The sequence below is a fragment of the Macaca fascicularis genome, chromosome 8, assembly GCF_037993035.2.
Source record: "Macaca fascicularis isolate 582-1 chromosome 8, T2T-MFA8v1.1".
Classification (NCBI taxonomy): Eukaryota; Metazoa; Chordata; class Mammalia; order Primates; family Cercopithecidae; genus Macaca; species Macaca fascicularis.
The window spans coordinates 100,798,868-100,819,567 of NC_088382.1; the positions used below are offsets into that span (position 1 = coordinate 100,798,868).

Below are 20,700 nucleotides of genomic sequence, written 5' to 3' on the forward strand. Positions count from 1 at the left end.
GGGATTCAAGTATAAATTTCCTTCATAACTATCACTTCTTAATCACTTGATTAAAACAAATTTGGGGTATGTTTTAATATACTTTCTAACCTAATCCTTATGATGGCTTCTTATTCCCATAGGATTAAGTCTCCTTATCACGGCATTTAAAAGAGGTCTTTCGTGACAGGTCCTATTTACTTCTCCAGCATCACCTCCCATCACTCCTTTCTTTAGATATATGCACTAGAATCAATTATTTATACTCCCCATGGCCTGTGTATTTCATGCCCCTGAACCTTTTTTTCATGCTTTTATTTAAATGCTTTTCCACTTCACATTTACTTCATCATCTGGTTCGCTCTTTTTAACCCATTATGACTGGACCCAGCAGTCAATAGCAGGAAATCTTCCTTGAACCAACAGATCAGACTCTTTGCCACTTTGTGTACTGTCACTTCTGCTAGATCTTCTCCTTTGGCTTCTCTGGATTTTAGGGAAGGCATAACACTGGGCACAAAAGTAAACAACCTTATATAGAGGGCTTAACCAGCTCCCATAGTTATATAAGATCAAATTCCTGTGATAAAACCCATATTCTATACAATTCCTAATGGTTTGTATTGTTACTATTTTTTATTAAATCTGGATATACAATTTGCTGCTACTAAGCCATGAAGAATGAGCTTTGGCACTGAGCTTGAGTATAAGTTAGAAGGGCCTTGAAGAGACTGTTAACAGGACCCTAATGTCACTTCAGGAAGCTATTGGTAAAGGTTTAAACAAGGTGAGAGATATTACTGGAAACTGGAAGAAAGGTGACTCTTGTGACACAGTAGCAGAAATTTTAGCAATGGTGGAAATTTATTTTCCATGAAACAGTGGAAAATAAGTAATACTCAACTGCATGATCTCACTAAAGAGGTTTCTAGGCAATGTTGAAGGTGCTATCTGGATTCTTCTAGCCCCTATAGCAAAAGACAAAAGGAGAAAGGCAAGCAAGAGAAAAAATTGTTCAATATGAAGGAGCCACAACTTTTTGGGTTTGAAAAATACTTTCTTTCATTCCTAACCTCTCCAGACAGTGAATGATGCCAAAATTAAGCAATCTGTTCCAGACCGAGCCAATAAAGGGAGCTCTTGAGTAAAATGATGAAGATGAAAAGGCATAGCTATTTTAAAAGGCTTTGTTAAGAACTCAGAAAGCTTGGAGGGTGGTTCCAAGATGGCCGAATAGGAAGAGCTCCAGGCTACAGCTCCCAGTGTGAGTGACACAGAAGATGGGTGATTTCTGCATTTCCAACTGAGGTACCAGGTTCATCTCACTGGGGCCTGTTGGACAGTGGGTGCAGAACAGTGGATGCAGGACAGTGGGTGCAGCCCACCTAGCGAGAGCTGAAGCAGGGCGAGGCATCGCCTCACCCAGGAAGCACAAGAGGTAAGGGAATTCCCTTTCCTAGCCAAGAGAAACCATGACACACAGCATCTGGAAAATCGGATCACTCCCACCCTAATACTGCACTTTCCCAAGGGTCTTAGCAAACGTCACACCAGGAGATAATATCCCACACCTGGCTCGGAGGATCCCACGCCCATGGGGCCTCCCTTATTGCTAGCACAGCAGTCTGAGATCTAACTGCAAGGTGGCAGGAAGGCTGGGGGAGGGGCGCCTGCCATTGTTGAGGCTTGAGTAGGTAAACAAAGCATCCAGGAAACTCGAACTGGGTGGAGCCCACTGCAGCTCAAGGAGGCCTGCCTGCCTCTGTAGACTCCACCTCTGGGGACAGGGCATAGCCAAACAAAAGGCAGCAGAAACCTCTGCATATGTAAATGTCCTGGTCTGACAGCTTTGAAGAGGGTAGTGGTTCTCCTAGCACGGAGTTTGAGATGTGAGAACAGACAGACTGCCTCTTCAAGTGGGTCCCTGAACCCCAAGTAGCCTAACAGGGAGGCACCCACCAATAGGGGCAGACTGACACCTCACACGACCAGGTACCTCTCTGAGATGAAGCTTCCAAAGGAACAATCAGGCAACAACATTTGCTGTTCAGCAATATTCACTCTTCTGCGGCCTCTGCTGCTGATACCCAGGCAAACAGGGTCTGGAGTGGACCTTGAGCAAACTCCAACAGACCTGCAGCTGAGGGTCCTGACTGTGAGAAGGAAAACTAACAGAAAGGACATCCACACCAAAACCCCATCTGTACGTCACCATCATCAAAGACCAAAGGTAGATAAAACCACAAAGATGGGGAAAACACAGAGCAGAAAAGCTGAAAATTCTAAAAATCAGAGCGCCTCTCCCCCTCCAAAGGAATGCAGCTCCTTGCTGGCAATGGAACAAAGCTGGACGGAGAATGACTGACGAGTTGAGAGAAGAAGGCTTCAGACGATCAAACTTCTCAGAGCTAAAGGAGGAAGTTCGAACCCATTGCAAAGAAGATAAAAACCTTGAAAAAAGATTAGACAAATGGCTAACTAGAATAACCAATGTAGAAAAGTCCTTACATGACCTGACAGAGCTGAAAATCATGGCACAAGAACTACATAACAAATGCATAAGCTTCAGTAACCAATTTGATCAACTGGAAGAAAGGGTATCAGTGATTGAAGATCAAATGAATGAAATGAAGTCAGAAGAGAAGTTTAGAGAAAAAAGAGTAAAAAGAAACAAACAAAGCCTCTAAAAAATATGGGATTATGTGAAAAGACCAAATCTACGTCTGATTGGTGTACCTGAAAGTGACGGGGAGAATGGAACCAAGTTGGAAAACAGTCTGCAGGATATTATCCAGGAGAACTTCCCCAACCTAGCAAGGCAGGCCAACATCCAAATTCAGGAAATACAGAGAACGCCACCAAGATATTCCTTGAGAAGAGCAACTCCAAGACGCATAATTGTCAGATTCACCAAAGTTAAAATGAAGGAAAAAATCTTAAGGGCAGCCAGAGAGAAAGGTTGGGTTATCCACAAAGGGAAACCCATCAGACTAACAGCAGATCTCTCGGCAGAAACTCTACAAGCCAGAAGAGAGTGGGGGCCAATATTCAACAGTCTTAAAGAAAAGAATTTTCAACCCAGAATTTCATATCCAGCCAAACTAAGTTTCATAAGTGAAGGAGACATAAAATCCTTTACAGACAAGCAAATGCTGAGAGATTTTGCCACCACCAGGCCTGCCCTACAAGAGCTCCTGAAGGAAGCACTAAACTTGGAAAGGAACAACCGGTACCAGCCACTGCAAAAACATGCCAAATTGTCAAGACCATCGATGCTAGGAAGAAACTGCATCAACTAATGAGCAAAATAACCAGCTAACATCATAATGACAGGATCAAATTCACACATAATAATATTAATCTTAAATGTAAATGGGCTAAATACTCCAATTAAAAGACACAGACTGGCAAATTGGATAAAGAGTGAAGACCCATCAGTGTGCTGCATTCAGGAGACCCATCTCACATGCAGACACACACATAGGGTCAAAGTAAAGGGATGGAGGAAGATCTACCAAGCAAATGGAAAACAAAGAAACAAACAAAAGGCAAGGGTTGCAATCCTAGTCTCTGATAAAACAGACTTTAAACCAACAAAGATCAAAAGAGACAAGGCCCTTTACATAATGGTAAAGGGGTCAATTCATCAAGAAGAGCTAACTATCCTAAATATGTATGCACCCAATACAGGAGCACCCAGATTCATAAAGCAAGTCCTTAGAGACTTGCAAAGCGACTTAGACTCCCACACAATAATAATGGGTGACTTTAACACCCCATTGTCAACATTAGACAGATCAATGAGACAGAAAGTTAACAAGGATGTCCAGGAATTGAACTCAGCTCTGCATCAAGCGGACCTAATAGACATCTACAGAACTCTCCACCCCAAATCAACAGAATATACATTCTTAACCTAAGATCAGAGCAGAACTGAAGGAGATAGGGACAGAATAAAACCCTCCAAAAAATCAATGAATCCAGGAGCTGGTTTTTTGAAAAGATCAACAGAATTGAAAGACCTCTAGCAAGACTAATAAAGAAGAAAAGAGAGAAGAATCAAATAGATGCAATAAAAAATGATAAAGGGGATATCACCACCAACCCCACAGAAATACAAACTACCATCAGATAATACTATAAACACCTCTACGCAAATAAACTAAAAAACCTAGAAGAAATGAATACATTCCTGGACAAATACACTCTCCCAGGACTAAACCAGGAAGAAGTTGAATCCCTGAATAGAACAATAGCAGGCTCTGAAATTGAGGCAATAATTAATAGCCTACCAACCAAAAAAAAGTCCAGGACCAGATGGATTCACAGCCGAATTCTACCAGAGGTACAAGGAGGAGCTGGTACCATTCCTTCTGAAACTATTCCAATCAATAGAAAAAGAGAGAATCCTCCCTAACTCATTTTTTGAGGCCTACATCATCCTGATACCAAAGCCTGGCAGAGACACAACAAAAAAAGAGAATTTTAGACCAATATCCCTGATGAACATCGATGCAAAAATCCTCAATAAAATACTGGCAAACCGAATCCAGCAGCACATCAAAAAGCTTATCCACCATCATCAAGTGGACTTCATCCCTGGGATGCAAGGCTGGTTCAGCATATGCAAATCAATAAACGTAATCCAACATATAAACAGAACCAAAGACAAAAACCACATGATTATCTCAATAGATGCAGAAAAAACCTTTGACAAAATTCAACAGCCCTTCATGCTAAAAACTCTCAATAAATTCGGTATTGATGGAACGTATCTCAAAACAGTAAGAGCTCTTTATGACAGACTCACAGCCAATATCACACTGAATGGGCAAAAACTGGAAGCATTCCCTTTGAGAACTGGTGCAAGACAGGGATGCCCTCCTTCACTCCTATTCACTCCTTTTCACTCCTATTCCACATAGTGTTGGAAGTTCTGGCCAGGGCAATCAGGCAAGAGAAAGAAATAAAGGGTATTCAGTTAGGAAAAGAGGAAGTCAAATTGTCCCTCTTTGCAGATGACATGATTGTATATTTAGAAAACCCCACTGTCTCAGCCCAAAATCTCCTTAAGCTAATTAGCAACTTCAGCAAAGTCTCAGGATAAAAAATCAATGTGCAAAAATGACAAGCATTCTTACACACCAATAACAGACAAACAGAGAGCCAAATCATGAGTGAGCTCCCATTCACAATTGCTTCAAAGAGAATAAAATACCTAGGAATCCAACTTACAAGGGATGTGAAGGACCTCTTCAAGGAGAACTAAAAACCACTGCTCAATGAAATAAAAGAGGACACAAACAAATGGAAGAACATTCCATGCTCATGGATAGGAAGAATCAATATCGTGAAAATGGCCATACTGCCCAAGGTAATTTATAGATTCAATGCCATCCCCATTAAGCTACCAATGACTTTCTTCACAGAATTGGAAAAAACTACTTTAAAGTTCATATGGAACTATAAAACAGCCTGCATTGCCAAGACAATCCTAAGCCAAATAAACAAAGCTGGAGGCATCATGCTACCTGACTTCAAACTATACTACAAAGCTACAGTAACCAAAACAGCGTGGTACTGGCACCAAAACAGAGATATAGACCAATGGAACAGTACAGAGCCCTCAGAAATAATACCACACATCTACAACCATTTGATCTTTGACAAACTTGACAAAAACAAGAAATGGGGAAAGGATTCCCTATTTAATAAATGGTGCTGGGAAAACTGGCTAGCTATAAGTAGAAAGCTGAAACTGGATCCCTTCCTTACACCTTATACGAAAGTTAATTCAAGATGGATTAGAGACTTAAATGTTAGACCTAAAACCATAAAAACTCTAGAAGAAAACCTAGGCAATACCATTCAGGACATAGGCATGGGCAAGGACTTCACGTCTAAAACACCAAAAGCAATGGCAACAAAAGCCAAAATTGACAAATGGGATCTAATTAAACTAAAGAGCTTCTGCACAGCAAAAGAAACTATCATCAGAGTGAACAGGCAACCTACAGAATGGAGAAAATTTTTGCAATCTACTCATCTGACAAAGGGCTAATATCTAGAACCTACAAAGAACTCAAACAAATTTACAAGAAAAAAACAACCTCATCAAAAAGTGGGCAAAGGATATGAACAGATACTTCTCAAAAGAAGATATTTATGCAGCCAACAGACACATTGGAAAAAAGCTCATCATCACTAGCCATCAGAGAAATGCAAATCAAAACCACAATGAGACACCATCTCACACCAGTTAGCATGGCGATCATTAAAAAGTCAGGAAACAACAGGTGCTGGAGAGGATGTGGAGAAATAGGAAAACTTTTACAGTGTTGGTGGGACTGTAAACTAGTTCAACTATTGTGGAAGACAGTGTGGCAATTCCTCAAGGATCTAGAACTAGAAATACCATTTGACCCAGCCATCCCATTACTGGGTATATACCCAAAGGATTATAAATCATGCTGCTATAAAGACACAAGTGCACGTATGTTTATTGCAACACTATTCACAATAGCAAAGACTTGGAACCAACCCAAATGTCCATCAGTGATAGACTGAATTAAGAAAATGTGGCACATATACACCATGGAATACTATGCAGCCATAAAAAAGGATAAGTTCATGTCCTTTGTAGGGACATGGATGCAGCTGTAAACCATCATTCTCAGCAAACTATCACAAGAATAGAAAACCAAACACCACATGTTATCGCTCATATGTGGGAACTGAACAATGAGAACACTTGGACACAGGAAGGGGAACATCACACACCGGTGCCTGTTGTGGGGTTGAGGGAGGGGGAAGGGATAGCATTAGGAGATATACCTAATGTAAATGACGAGTTAATGGGTGTAGCACACCAACATGGCACATGTATACATATGTAACAAACCTGCACGTTGTGCACATGTACCCTAGAACTTAAAAGTATATAAAAAATTAAATTAATAAATAAAAAGAACTCAGGAAGGTTAAATATGCTGTCTTACCAATAAACAATAGGGTCCCTAAAAATCTTAATGATAATGTCTCACAGCAGTTTCACATGGGAACCCAAGATAGAGGCGGGCCATCCGAAAGAGATTTGTGGGTGTGGCTTTTGTCAGATAGAGTAAATTATAAACTGTTTTTAAAAGAAACCCATGAAGTTTTTAAATGATTTGCATCAGGTTGGATTGAAAAGGACAATAAAATGAAAAGATAAACCTTCATGCACTCTTAGTAGGAGTGTAAAATAGTGTAGCCACTGGAAAATCTGCCAGTACCTCAAAAGATGGAACATAAAGGTACCATATGACCTAATAATTCCACCCCTAGGTATATACCCAAGAGAATGAAAACATATCCACATAAAAAGTTGTACACAGATGTTTATAGCAGCATTATTTGTAATAACCAAAAAGTAGAAACACTGTAAATGCCCATCAGCTGATGAGTGGAAATGTAAACTGTGATGTATTCATACAATTGAATATTATTTGACAACAAAAATAAATGGAGTGCCAGTACATGCTGTAACATGGATAAGCCTTTGTACTAGTCTGTTTCGGCAGTTCTGTAAAGAAATACCTGAGACTGGGTAATTTATAAATAAAAGAGGTTTAATTGGCTCAGAGTTCTGCAGGTTGTAAAGTAAGTGTAGTAGCTTCTGCTTCTGCGGAGGCCTCAGGAATTTTCCAGTCATGGTGCAAGGCAAAAGAGAAGCAAGGCACATTTCACATGGCTGGAGCAGGAGGGAGTGGGGGGAGGTGCCACCGCTTTTAAACAAACAGATCTCACAGTAACTCACTAATATGAGAACAGTACCAAGAGGGAAATCTGCCCCCATGATCCAATCACCTCTCAACAGGTCCCACCTCCAACACTGGGGATTACAGTTTGATATGAGATTTGGGTGGGGACACAGATCCAAAGCATCTCAGCCATGAAAACATGCTAAGTAAAGTAAGCCAGTCACAAAAGTCCACATGTTACATAATTTCATCTATATACAATCCCCAGAATAGGCAAATCTATACAGATAAAAAGTAGATTTATGGTTGCCTAGGGTTGGGGTAAATGGGAGGAATGGAAAGTGATTCTTAAAGGCTTCAGGCTTTCTTTTGGAGATGATGAAAATATTCGAAAGTGGATTATGGTGGTAGTTACACAAGTTGGTAAATATCCTAAGGAACCATCAACTTGTATACTTTAAATGGTTGAATTAATGGTATGTGAATTTTATCTCAATAAAGCTGTTATCAAAAAGGAATTAAAATGAAGAGAGGCCCTTGAACTTCTAAGGACAGGAAACAGACTGAGGAAAATATTTGGCAAACATGGGCTACATTTTACGGAAAAGGAAAGAAATTCAGAGGATGGAATCAGGAGCCCAAATAGGGGAACCAAAAGCTAATCCCAGGCAGTACATGTGGGCGGGGTGCAGTCGCTCACTCCTGTAATCCCAGCACTTTGAGAGGCTGAGGCAGGTGGATCACTTGAGGTCAGGAGTTCAAGACCAGCCTGGCCAACATGGTGAAAGCTTGTCTCTACTAAAAATACAAAAATTAGCCAGGCATGGCAGCATGTACCTGTAATCTCAGCTACTCGGGAGGCTGAGGCAGGAGAATTGCTTGAACCCAGGAGGCGGAGGTTGCAGTGAGCTGAGATCGTGCCACTGCACTCCAGCCTGGGTGAAAGAGCAAGACTCCATCTCAAAAGCAAAAAACAAACAAACAAAAAATGACAACCTTGTGCCTCATTTGATTTCAGAATTGCTATAAACCAGTGGCTACTTTGTTCCTCTGTTTTTTCCTTTTTTTTTTGAATGGGACTAACTATTGCCTGCCGTTTGTTTTACCTATGTTGTATTCTAGGTACATGTGGACAGATAACTTGTCTCTTTAGTTGATAGGTCTTCAGGTCAAGATGAACTGCACTCAAGCTGAACTCAAGGAACTGCCTCAGAGGAGCTTCATCCACCTTCATACCTAACTTAGATGACAAAATCTTTGGACCTGATGTTCTAAATAGATGAAACTTTTGGGGAAGGGGGTTTTGCAGGAAGAGTGTCTGTGTTTTGCACATGGGAGGAATGTAAACAGCTCATGGCTACAGTGTGGATTGTGGTGGGTTTTAAAACATGTCCACAAATTTTTAGTTACTTGCTTTCAAGAGGCAGGGTCTAATTTGTCTTCCTTTGAATATGAGCTTGTTTCTGTGACTTGGTTCTAATGAATAAAATGTGGTAGAGGTGATTCTGTATGACTTCTGAAGTAAGGTCATGAAAGTAATACAGCTTCCACTCCACTTTCTCTCTTGGGATGCTTACCCTTCAAACCAAGCCACCATGTTGGGAGGAAGTCCAAGCCACATTGGAGAGGCTGCATGTAGAGGCTGATCACCCTAAGGCCCTAGCCAACAAGAAGTGTCTACCACCAGATGTGGGTTAGTGAACCTTTAGATGGTTTCTGCCCCAGACTTTGAGCTGCTATAGCTGTCACTAAGAACTATAGGCAAGCCCTGCCCAGATTAAGATTTGTCAATAAAGGCCGGGCATGGTGGCTCACGCCTGTAATCCCAGCACTTTGGGAGGCCAAGGCAGGCGGATCACGAGGTCAGGAGATCGAAGCCATCCTGGCTAGAACAGTGAAACCCCATCTCTAGTAAAAATACAAAAAATTAGCTGGGCGTGGTGGTGGGCACCTATAGTCCCAGCTACTTGGGAGACTGAGGCAGGAGAATGGCGTGAACCCGGGAGGCAGAGCTTGCAGTGAACTGAGATCGTACCACTGCATTCCAGCCTGGGTGACAGAGTGAGACTCCGTCTCAAAAAAAAAAAAAAACAAAAAACAAACAAACAAAAAAACAGATTTGTCAATAAAATAAATATTTTAGGCCATTAAGATGTGTGGTGGTTTGTTTCCCAGTGATAGATAACTGGAACAGGCAGTATGAATAGGATTGATTATATATTGGAAGTAAGGGAGAAGAAACACTCAAGAATGTTAACCAGGTTTTCTACGTTCAGCAGATTAACAGAAAGCAGTGTCAGATTGTATTGATTTGTTTACCCACTTAAAGCAGTAACAAATTTCCAGGGTTTGGACAATGTCAGCTGGGATGCTAGCCACCCAGTAGTTACTTAAGAGGTGATGATTGTCATGGATTTTTTTTTTTAAACAAAGCCTTGTGATCAGTTTGTTTTGATAGTAACAGCTTTATTATTCTTAGGAAACAAATAATATCAAAGTAAAGAAGACGAAGCATAGGTTTGGAAGAGGGAAGGCAAACAGCAGTGATTAAGAAGCTGAAAAATTATTTTATCTGTCATTCTAGCAAATGAAAGTCACTATTAGCACCTCTTGATTTACTGTTATGATATTGATATTCATTATAATCCCTTTAAAAATTTAATGATCCTTTTTTAGAATTCTGGCACTTGCTTTTACTCTCTTACTGGAAGAGGTCTTGTCTCTGATAGCATTCTCTCAGTGAGGCCTTTCCTGGTCATCCTGTTTAAAATTGTAAACTTCTCATTTCCCACACTCCCTGTTTCTCTTTTCTGCTTAGTTTTTTTCCCTTGGCATGAAATCACTATCTAACATAGTAGATTTACTTATCTGATTGTTTTTCTTCCCCTACTAGAATGGAATTTCCTTGAGAACAGAAATTTTTATCTTTTTCATTCACTCCTGCAACAGTGTTGACTATGTAGTAGGTGCTCAGTAAATATTTGTTGAATAAATAAATAAAGTGATTTCTGAATGCCAAAGGAAGGATTGATTTCTGTTCAGATCACTTTCAGTGCAGAATGTATTTTATAATGTTTAGGTTTTTGGAAATCCACATCTAAGTGTGTCACATACATGTGTAATCCTAATGCCTCTAAGATGCATCCTATCTGGGTGCTGATGGGGTTGTGATAATAATAAAATGTTACTGGCCACAGCTCCCCTCCCTCTCCTTTTTGTTCCCGTTTTAATGTTTTATTTGGAAATTTTTAAACATATGCAAAAATAATAAGACTAATATAATGAATGTTGATATGGTTTGGATTTGTGTCCCTTCCAAAATCTCATGTTCAATTATAATCCCCAGTGTTGGAGATGGGGCCTGGTGGGAGGTGATTAGATCCTGGGGGTGGAGTTCTCATGAATGGATTAGCATCCCCTCAGTGCTGTTCTGCTGATAGTGAATGAGTGAGTTATCCTGAGATCTGGTTGTTTAAGTGTTAGCACCTCCTTCCTCTCTGTCTTCCTCTGGCTCTGGCCATGTGAAGTGTTGGCTCCTCCTTTGCCTTCCACCATTATTGTAGGTTTCCTTAGGGCTCCCCAGAAGCTGAGCAGATGCCAGCACCATGCTTCCTGTATAGCCTGCAGAACTGCGAGCCAATTAAACCTCTTTTCTTTATAAATTACCTAGTCTCAGGTATTTCTTTATAGCAGTGCGAGAATGGACTAATACAACCCCCTATGTGTCTATTACTCAGCATTAATAATTATCAACATTTTGTCAATCTTGTTTGATCGGTTTCTTCCACCCACTTTTCCCCTAGATTATTTTAAAGAAAACTCAAGATATCATTTTATTTCACTTGAAAATTTCAGTATGCATTTCTGAATGTTAAGCACATTTAAAATAAATACTACCACCTTACCATTTTCACACGTAACAGAATTAATTTCTCTCGTCTAATAGCCCATGAACAAATTTCCCTGAGATGTTTGCATTCAATTGAAGATTCAAATACAGTCCAGACATTGCATTTAGCTGTTATTTGCCCTAAGTTTCACTTACCTCATAACAGTTTTCCCTCCTTTTTATTAATGCCTTTCATTTGTTGGTGAAACCTTGTGACATGGGACCAGGGACCAGTCCTGTAGAATCTTCCATGTTATAGATTTGACTGAGTGTTTCCCTATAATGAACTTAACTTATTCTTTGGTTCTCTTTTTTTGTAAATCATAGTTAGATCTTGAAGCCATGATTAGATTCAGATTTAATTTTTGGGCAGGAACATTTCATAGGTGGTGCTGCTGTGAACTTTTTAATTCATTACCTCATAAGGCTTATAATGTTATTGTCTCAATTTCATTGAAGCTAAAATTGATTAGTGGGTTATTAACCTGATCACTTGATTATAAAGTTCCTCATCAACCTTTCATCGAATACTTTTAGTCTCCAATTATGATTTTTGCATAGCTCCATTATTTTATTAGAATTTGCAAAAATTGTGATTATTCTAAAGTTATTTTTTCTTTCTCATTTATTAGTTTTGATTCTTATGAAAAAGAACTTTATTAACTATTAAGATATATTTAAGTACAGTTTGTACTGGAAGAGCAGAATACATGCTTATATTTTTTCCTTTATCAATTTTCAGACTGAGTTGGTGCACTAGTAATTCCCAGTGTGAGTAATGTTTCTTTTTAAAAAATGCCATATGAACTCAGATTTTAATGTATTTTGATATGTCTCAGTCTACTGTAGATTATTTTTTTCTGATCCTTAATATTTTCCATCTTAGACTAGTGGGAGCTCCTAGAAATTCACTTCTGTGTCTTCATTAATCTCTAATAACTTCAACATTGCGGTATAAGCTATCTTAGGCTTACCTGATACATTTCCTGCCCCAAACCTGGACTAGGTACTTTCCCTTCATATCTTTCACATGGGAAAATAATCTAATGCTTCCCGCCTTCAACATGGTGGATCTCAGAATGTTCTTGCTTCTATGACACACCAATTCTGTAATTAGAGGTTCTAAAGCTGTCTAATAAAGAACTCTAATCTCTAATGGTTACCTTCTTTGTTTTCTACTTCTTTTCCAAGATCATGACTGAGAGATTGTTAATAAAAGCATTGAGTGGTGGTAAAAACACGAAGATCATTACTTTGAATGGGAAGAAGATGACAAAGATGCCCTCAGCATTAGGAAAACTGCCCGGCCTGAAGACTCTAGTCCTTCAGAATAACCTAATCCCTAAAGTGTGCCCAGAGTTACGCACCTTGACCCAGGTGAGGAACAGTGTTTTGTTGTTGTTGTTTGGTTTTGAAGATGGAAAACAGGAAGAGAGAAAAAAGAGGTAAGAGACAGAACAATAACACTTCGTTCTGTGGAGACTTCGGTCTCTGGAGACTTAATGTGGAGTGTAGCAGGAGAGGCATCAGAAGGCTTTATCCCTTAGGGAATTCCATGTGGTAGGGAGAGGTGTTTCAATTTATTCATGTGCTCTTTGGCCCACGTCTGGAATCAGGGGACTGGGTCTCTGCCACACTCATCTTTCTAGAGGCTGTCATCTGGAAAGGGGTTAGAAACCTGGATCTGCTCATCTACCTTGGGGGCTCACATCTGGAAGTAGTTTTGAGGATCCAGGAGATGATGTTCACCCTGGGGACTGTCCTGAAGCTTTTGCTTATGGAATGAAGAGACATTTAGGATGTAGGAAGGGAGTTCCTTTTCAATTTCCTAGGGCAGGCTGAAACTTTGAAATGGCGTGTTGGCAGGGAATAGGAAGGAAGGGACATTTATTTCTCTTGAAATAGTCTTTAAAGGAAGGTTAATATTCTAAATAAAAAATACTCTTTTTTAAAGAGCAATAGCTGACATGAATGAATCCCAGATGCTTGTGTTAAACCTTTCTGCCTAACAATGTGAAATTCTAGCTGCCAAAAATCTTGAGGTTGAGAGAAGGCAAGGGATATTAACTTGGTAATTTTCTTTTTGTTCGCTTCTGAATTGTCATCAGCACAGGAAGAACCTATAAGCAGCTAAGGCAATATAACTCATTAATATTGAGTTTACAGTTCCAAAAAATAAATCTGTATTTTCTTACTTTCACCGTACCTCATTTCCTTTTAGGTTTAAGAAATTGAGTGTAATCTGTAGTTGTATCTTTGTAAGAAATAGGGTAACATTTACAAATTCCCCACTTCATTAGTAATTGCAGAAAGTACACTTGTAGTTACAAGACAACAAGGACTTGGAATTTTTTAATAAGAAAGAGGAGTTTCTACGCAAGAGAATTTGGGACTTGACTGAGTCATGAACCTATTCTCTCCTTCTATTTGAATTTATTTCCATTAAAGTAATACCACTGGTTACAGAGAATTAAATATTACAAAAAGTATATAACAAGAAGCTATCTTCTATCCTACTTCCCCTCATCTCCAATCCTGATCTTCATATATAACCACTTTTAACTCATCTATTTTCTTGATTTGTCTATATTTGGCATCATTTTTCTTCATCTTCTAGATAGTTATATTAATGTATCTATTGTATATTGGCCCACATCTGGAATCAGGGGATTAGGTCTACAGGTATCTTTTACATGTAATGTTACTACACCTTTATTTCTTCCTTCATCAACTGCAGTCTCTTTTGACTCCCCACTTCCCCACTTCGTAAGATGATAGTGTCAGCCTCTGTAATCCACCTTCAGCTATCCTTTCCTCTCCTCCCTCACAAACTCTGAAGTTTTTACTTTTATAAGACTTAGAGCTTTTATATTGTATTAAGTTATAACCATAATTAAGTATTTGTTTTGTGTCTTGGATAACTCTTAACTTCTAAAAATATATATTACTAATAAATAAATATTCACATGGGGTCAATTAATCTATGATTCTATTTTCTTTCTTACATGCAATTTTTGTTCCCTTAGGGTTTCTAATAACCTTTCCTTTGTTCTTGTGCCTTAGCTTTATGGTGGCCTCATTTTATTTCAAACTCGACCATATTATTTTTTTCTGTCAAATGTACTTTTCCTTGAGAGACTTCCCTCTAAGACCCTCCATCCTCTGCCCCAATCTAAGTTGATTGCTATCTAGGTTTGCTAGTTACTGTCAGCCAAAGACATTCACTTTGTTGCTCTCTTAAATTGGACCCACTGTTTCCTGTATCCTGTATTTTCCTTTCTTGGCTTGCTCTCTTAGTTTTTCCAGGAGTCTCAAGAAATCATCCTAGTCTGGGTATGTGGTAGTTAAATTGTTTGATCCCTTGCATATCTGAAAATGTCTGTATTCTTGTCTCACACTTGGTTAATAGTTGTTTAGTAAAAAGTTACAGATTCCAAAATATATTTCCATAGGAAAAAGCCCCAAGAGTCTGATTATCATTACATTGTCTTCTTGTGGCTCCCTTTATTACTTCTCTTCTTATTCTTCTATTTAGGGGTAACCTAAATGTTGACTTCTGTTTGTTCACACTCAGTTCCTTCACCAGGGAGCTGACTCAGCCCAGTGCTTACTTTTAAATAGGAAATTACACCATTAAGAATTCAACTGATTTGAAACTAGGCTGCTTATAGTCTAGCCTATCTTTAAAGTACTTTAAAAGTCAGATTCAGGCCAATGGCATATGTTTAGCTGTTCATGAGCTAGCAATTTTTCTTATATAGGGTCTTGGAGAGATTGTGGAATTTTGGAAAAAAAAAAAAAAACGATTTCCCCTGTGTGATGGGAGTTCTAGAAGCATGCTAGATAAAATGTGCTAGAAACCCTTAAAGAATGGTTGTAGATTATCATACAGTTCAGATGTACAGCTCCATCCCTCTCACAGTTGGTAATAAAGGGCAGATGGCCTGGTGCGGTGGCTCACATCTGTAATCCCAGCAGTATGGGAGGCTAAGGTGGGCAGATTGGGCTCAGTAGTCTGAAACAGGCCTGGGCAACATAGTGAGACCTCCTCTCTACAAAAAAATAAAAATAAAAAATTGGTCAGGCACGGTGGCACGTGCCTGTAGTTCCAGAGGATTGCCTGAGCCCAGAATATGGGAGGTTGCAGTGAACTGAGATTGCACCACTGCACTCCAGCCTGGGCTGCAAAGTGATTCTGTCTCATTAAAAAAAGGAAAGGCAGATGAAGGTTTCAAAGAAAGAGACAGCTTAGAGAATTGAAAAGAGCCCTAGATGAGAGTTTAGAAGTGCTGGCACAACTTAACTGGTTGAACCAGCTATATACAAGGCACTTAGTTTCTTTGGGCCTCAATTTCTGCCTAAGCATTGAGGACCATCTGTGTCTCAGGCACTCAGAACTGGTGATTCAGCGATGAGCAAAACAGATGGAAATCTCTGCCCTCGTAGAGTTTATGTTCTAGTCAGGAGTGATGTAAGAAACAAAGAGGGAAAATAGGACGTGAGGTGGTGATTAGTGTTAAGGGGAAAAATAAAGCAGAGAAAAGGGGCAGCGCGTATTGTGTCATTCAGCTGACCTGACTGATGCCACAGAGTGTCTTGTGGGCTTTATAACTTGGTGATGTATATGTCAAAATTCAGTGATTATAATTCTTATTCTAACAGTTTTCTCTAAAATTCCCGTGTACTTTTAAAGTTAATTTGAACTCTTTCTTATGTTCTATAGTCATACCCTTTATCGATAATGTTTAAAGCTACCCATCTACCTATGACTTTTGTTTCATTTTGTTTTATGTCTACTGTGTTTATCTTTTGAAGTAGCCTTTTATCATCATACGAAGCCCAGTTTGCCCCAGTATACTGATTTTTTGGTCACATTTCCCACAGAATGTGAAGTATTAAAATAGTCTTGATTTTTTTTTAAAATTCCTAAAACAAAAATACTACTTTTAAATTTCTTTACTCGCAAAATGGTAACAGAATAACATCAACCATTTAGTGGGAGCCAAGCGTAGTATCAGGAGCTTATCATTTTCTACAACTTGCAAGAAAGTTATTCCCCTCATACTGTTAATAAAACGTAGGGTTCAGGAAGAGGTTAAATTATTTGTCAAAGGTCACTCAACCAGTAAATATAAAATGAGGTCTCCTTGGAGGTTGCTCTCAGATCTGTTGTTGCTCTCAGCTCTATTGTGTTATTTATTATTCTATATATTTACTGTGAAATTTATCAGGGTCTGGTGTTCAATTTATAGTTCTTAAAAACTGAGTTGCCTAAAGATGACTGCTTTGAACACTACATGCATTATCCCCTCCTCCCATTTGTTTGCATATTTTTTTTTCTTTTAAGAGATAGGTCTTGCTCTGTCACCCAGGCTGGAGTGTATTGGTGTGATCACAGCTCACTGCAGCCTTGAACTCCTATGCTCAAATGATCCTCCTACTTCAGCTTCCCAAGTAGTTGGGGCTACAGGCGTGTGCCACTACCCCTGGCTAATTAAAAAAAATTTTGTTTGGAGACAGGGTCTCACTTTGTCTCCCAGGCTGGTCTTGAACTCCTGGCTTCAAGCAATCCTCCCACCTCAGCCTCCCAAAGTGCTGGGATTATATGTGTGAGTCACCCTACCTAGCCCATAGTGATTCTTGTATTATGTTTATTATATTGTTGTTATTGTTATGATTTTAGAGACAGAGTCTTGCTTTGTCACCCAGGCTGGAGTGCAGTGGCGTGATCTTGGCTCACTGCAACCTCCACCTCCCAGGTTCAAGTGATTCTCCTTCCTCAGCCTCCCGAGTAGCTGGGATTACAAGGCGTCTGCCACCATGCCTGGCTAATTTTTTTGTTTTTTTAGTAGAGACGTGGTTTTGCCATGTTGGCCAGGCTGGTCTCGAACTCCTGACATCAGATGATCTGCCCACCTTGGCCTCCCAAAGTGCTAGGGTTACAGGCGTGAGCCACCACACCCGGCCCATAGTGATTCTTTTAACAAATATTTATCATTCATTTTCTTGCATCTATGCTGTTCCCCAGGATATAGATGTGCACAAAGTGTGGTCCCTGCCTTCATGTTTGGGGATTAAATTAAATGTTTTTATATTTAAAGTTCCATGGCTGGCATGTAGAAGCTTTAAATACATTTATGATTAGTGTTACCATTATGATATAACTAGCAACAATGATAAAATGAGGGGGTAGGAGTTCTTTAGTAAATAACCTACTTTAGATCCTACTTCCATTTTTCTTTGCTAATTTAACTAGTGAAGCTGTGGAAAATTTCAGTCACTTCTAATGACAATGAAAAAAATGGGTTAATGTCCTATAATTTATGGTGAATGCATTTGGACTGTGGCTCTTGAAGTATGGGGATGTCAACAATTTTCAGACAAACACTTTATGAATTTTGAGGGCAAAGATCTTGTCTTGTCCCTATTGCTTTTTACTTACTAACTCATATAATGTCAACATGAGTGAAAAGGAAGTAATTTTCAAAGTCCAGCTTAACCAAACACATGTAGGAACAAAGGTTCCTCATAGGTAAAACAAATAGCCATCATCGCTAATTGTGTGCAGCATTGTTGACTTGCATCGTAAAGTCCAATGGCAGTGTGGCAAAGTTCCCCTTAAGCTGCTCACACGTGCAGCCGACCAGGACAAAGATATGGTCTGCCATAGCTTTTTATTTGGCCATAAACAATTGACAGTAAATAAGACCAACTCTAACCAGATTTGAGTAGTTTATAAACTTACTAATTGTGTCCTTAATCTCTCCTTTTCATACTTTTGCTGTCCTTAATGACCCTTTAACCCAATCAACTTCATTCATTCATACATTAAACAACTAATTATGTGTGCCTGCAGTGGAGTAGGCACTCTACTAGGTGGTAGCAGTACAAAAAGGATCAGAATCATTCATATGTCCCTATTAGGTGTGGACCACGGAAGCCAAAGGATTGGACATCCCTGATAAAGAACAAGTTATGCAGAGGAATAGGAAAGGAATGACCATGAGCAAAGACTTCCCCTAACTCTTCCTCCCTGGGCATTCTGGTCTCACTTTCTAACCCAAGCAGAACAGAGAAGATCCATGTCCCTTATACTGTTTGTCAGCGTCAAGCCTTTCTCTTCTCCTGTTCCATCCACTTAAAATCTGTTCTTTCTTCATCAGTAAGGTAATGCCTCCTATTTCCTAAGCCTTGCTCTCAAAACAGGGATTCATTATCCTGTTTTGTTGTGTCCTTTCCTGGTACAGGGGCACATAGTGAATACCTTCTCTCCAGGAACCGTTCACGTCTCCTTTGCCTGTCCTTTCATGTTGAGGCGTGTATTAGGTCTCCTGAACCCCCTGCTGGAAATCCAGTTTCTCTCTCTGCTGGCAGGCATCTAGAAAAGACCCAGGCCTCTTCTTTCCTTCACCAGTGATATAGAACAACTGATATACTCTATCTGTAGACCTGCCTTGACTCATCTGAAAAGTGGGCCTCGTCATTCTTAGCTCCTAAAGTTGCCATCACTGTTATCTACCTAATATAGAATGCCTTATCCATATTGGTTCCATAGAAAATTTTAGCTGAACCTTCATTAAAACTTCCAAACACTTAAGATTTTACATTTTAATTGAATGTCATTTTAATTGAATGTTAAGATTTTACATTTTAATTGAATTCTAATAATTTGAAACTCTTGTCCTTCCTTCTTATTCTTTCCTTATGAAGCTTTTGATGGGATATTAAAAGGTAATGCCTTGATAATCTTTTACTGTTAATGCCAGTAGAAAATCCTCCTTATATTTCATGACACTGAGCTTAATTTTGGGATTTAAGGGGCCAGCAGTAAGAGGTTGTGGGGATCTCCATGAAATATCTAGAAATTAGATAACATGCTGACCCATGGAAACTTCCTCTCAGTTTCTAGTGAAGTTATAATTGTTTTGAGAAATATGACTTCGTTAAGAAGTTACTGCAAAATTAAATAGTAGCTTTGAAATTGGTAGTTACTCATATAAATAAATTCCTTCAGGAAGAGCTGGACTCAGAAGCAGTTTGGCAGTTGTATTGAACAGCAGTTTTAAGAATGCCACAGATTTATTTAAAAAAAGGTATTGATAAGAATTAGCAAATTGAACCATAAATTGAACCTCCCCCATACCTTGGCCATACACATGCTAATTCAAAAATGTAAAATCCAGTTATTATTCCCTCATTAATTTGATTCAATTACTTTTACAAAATAGCTTATAGAACCTGACACATGTATACTATTTGATTATAGTAAATATGAATATTTACTCTTAAGGAAGTTAAAGATTTGTATTTCACATAGTAGTTCAAACCTATTTATACATCTTATAGGCAAATAATCTAATAGTTTATTCCAAAATGGTATAACCATGATTTAGTTTTGGAAGACAGTCTTCCAGATAAAGATGGACATTTGAGAATTTTTTTTAATACTTAGAAAGGTTTTATCTGGTCAGGTGCAGTGGCTCATGCTTGTAATCCAAGCACTTTGGGAGGCTGAGGTGGTGGGGATCCCCTGAGGTCAGAAGTTCAAGACCAGCCTGGCCAACATGGTGAAACCTCGTCTCTACTAAAAATATAAAATTGGCTGGGTGTGGTGGTACATGCCTATAATCCCAGCGACTTGGGAGACTGAGGCAGGATAATCACTTGGACCTGGGAAGTGGAGGTTGTAGTGACCTGAGATCTTGCCATTGCACACCAGCCTGGGCATCAAGAGCAAAACTCTGTCTCAAAAATAGACGGGGCCGGCGTGGGGGGGGTATCTAAGTTAGTCAAAACCAAGTAATTAAAATATAAAATAAGTAGCATAGAGTTTTCTAGTGATAATTAATAGCTACAAACATGGAATAATTAAACATTAAGAGAGGCTGTCTGGTCCAAGTTCTAGGCCTACATATGATATGCACTACATTGAATTGAATATAGGGGTTAGTGAGAATGAGCAGAAGGCTAGAATAAAGAAAGCATGCAGCTCATTAGAAGGAAATAAATCAAGCTGGACAAATTAGAACAGATTGAGCTCAAAAGATACTTGATTTTGAAAATAAAAACTGATGTGGATCCACAGTGACT

The 20,700-nt window shown here is 39.2% G+C and overlaps 1 protein-coding gene across 2 annotated transcripts in view; it reads left to right on the forward strand.

Moving 5' to 3' along the window:
• Positions 1-20,700, forward strand: part of LRRC69 (leucine rich repeat containing 69) — a 137,077-nt gene that overhangs the window by 12,017 nt on the left and 104,360 nt on the right. For both annotated transcript variants that reach the window (XM_005563676.4, XM_045398486.2), the window contains exon 2: positions 12,802-12,987. In XM_005563676.4, the coding sequence (XP_005563733.2) occupies positions 12,805-12,987 (183 nt within the window). In that variant the 5' untranslated portion in view covers positions 12,802-12,804. The remainder of the gene's footprint in view (positions 1-12,801; positions 12,988-20,700) is intronic.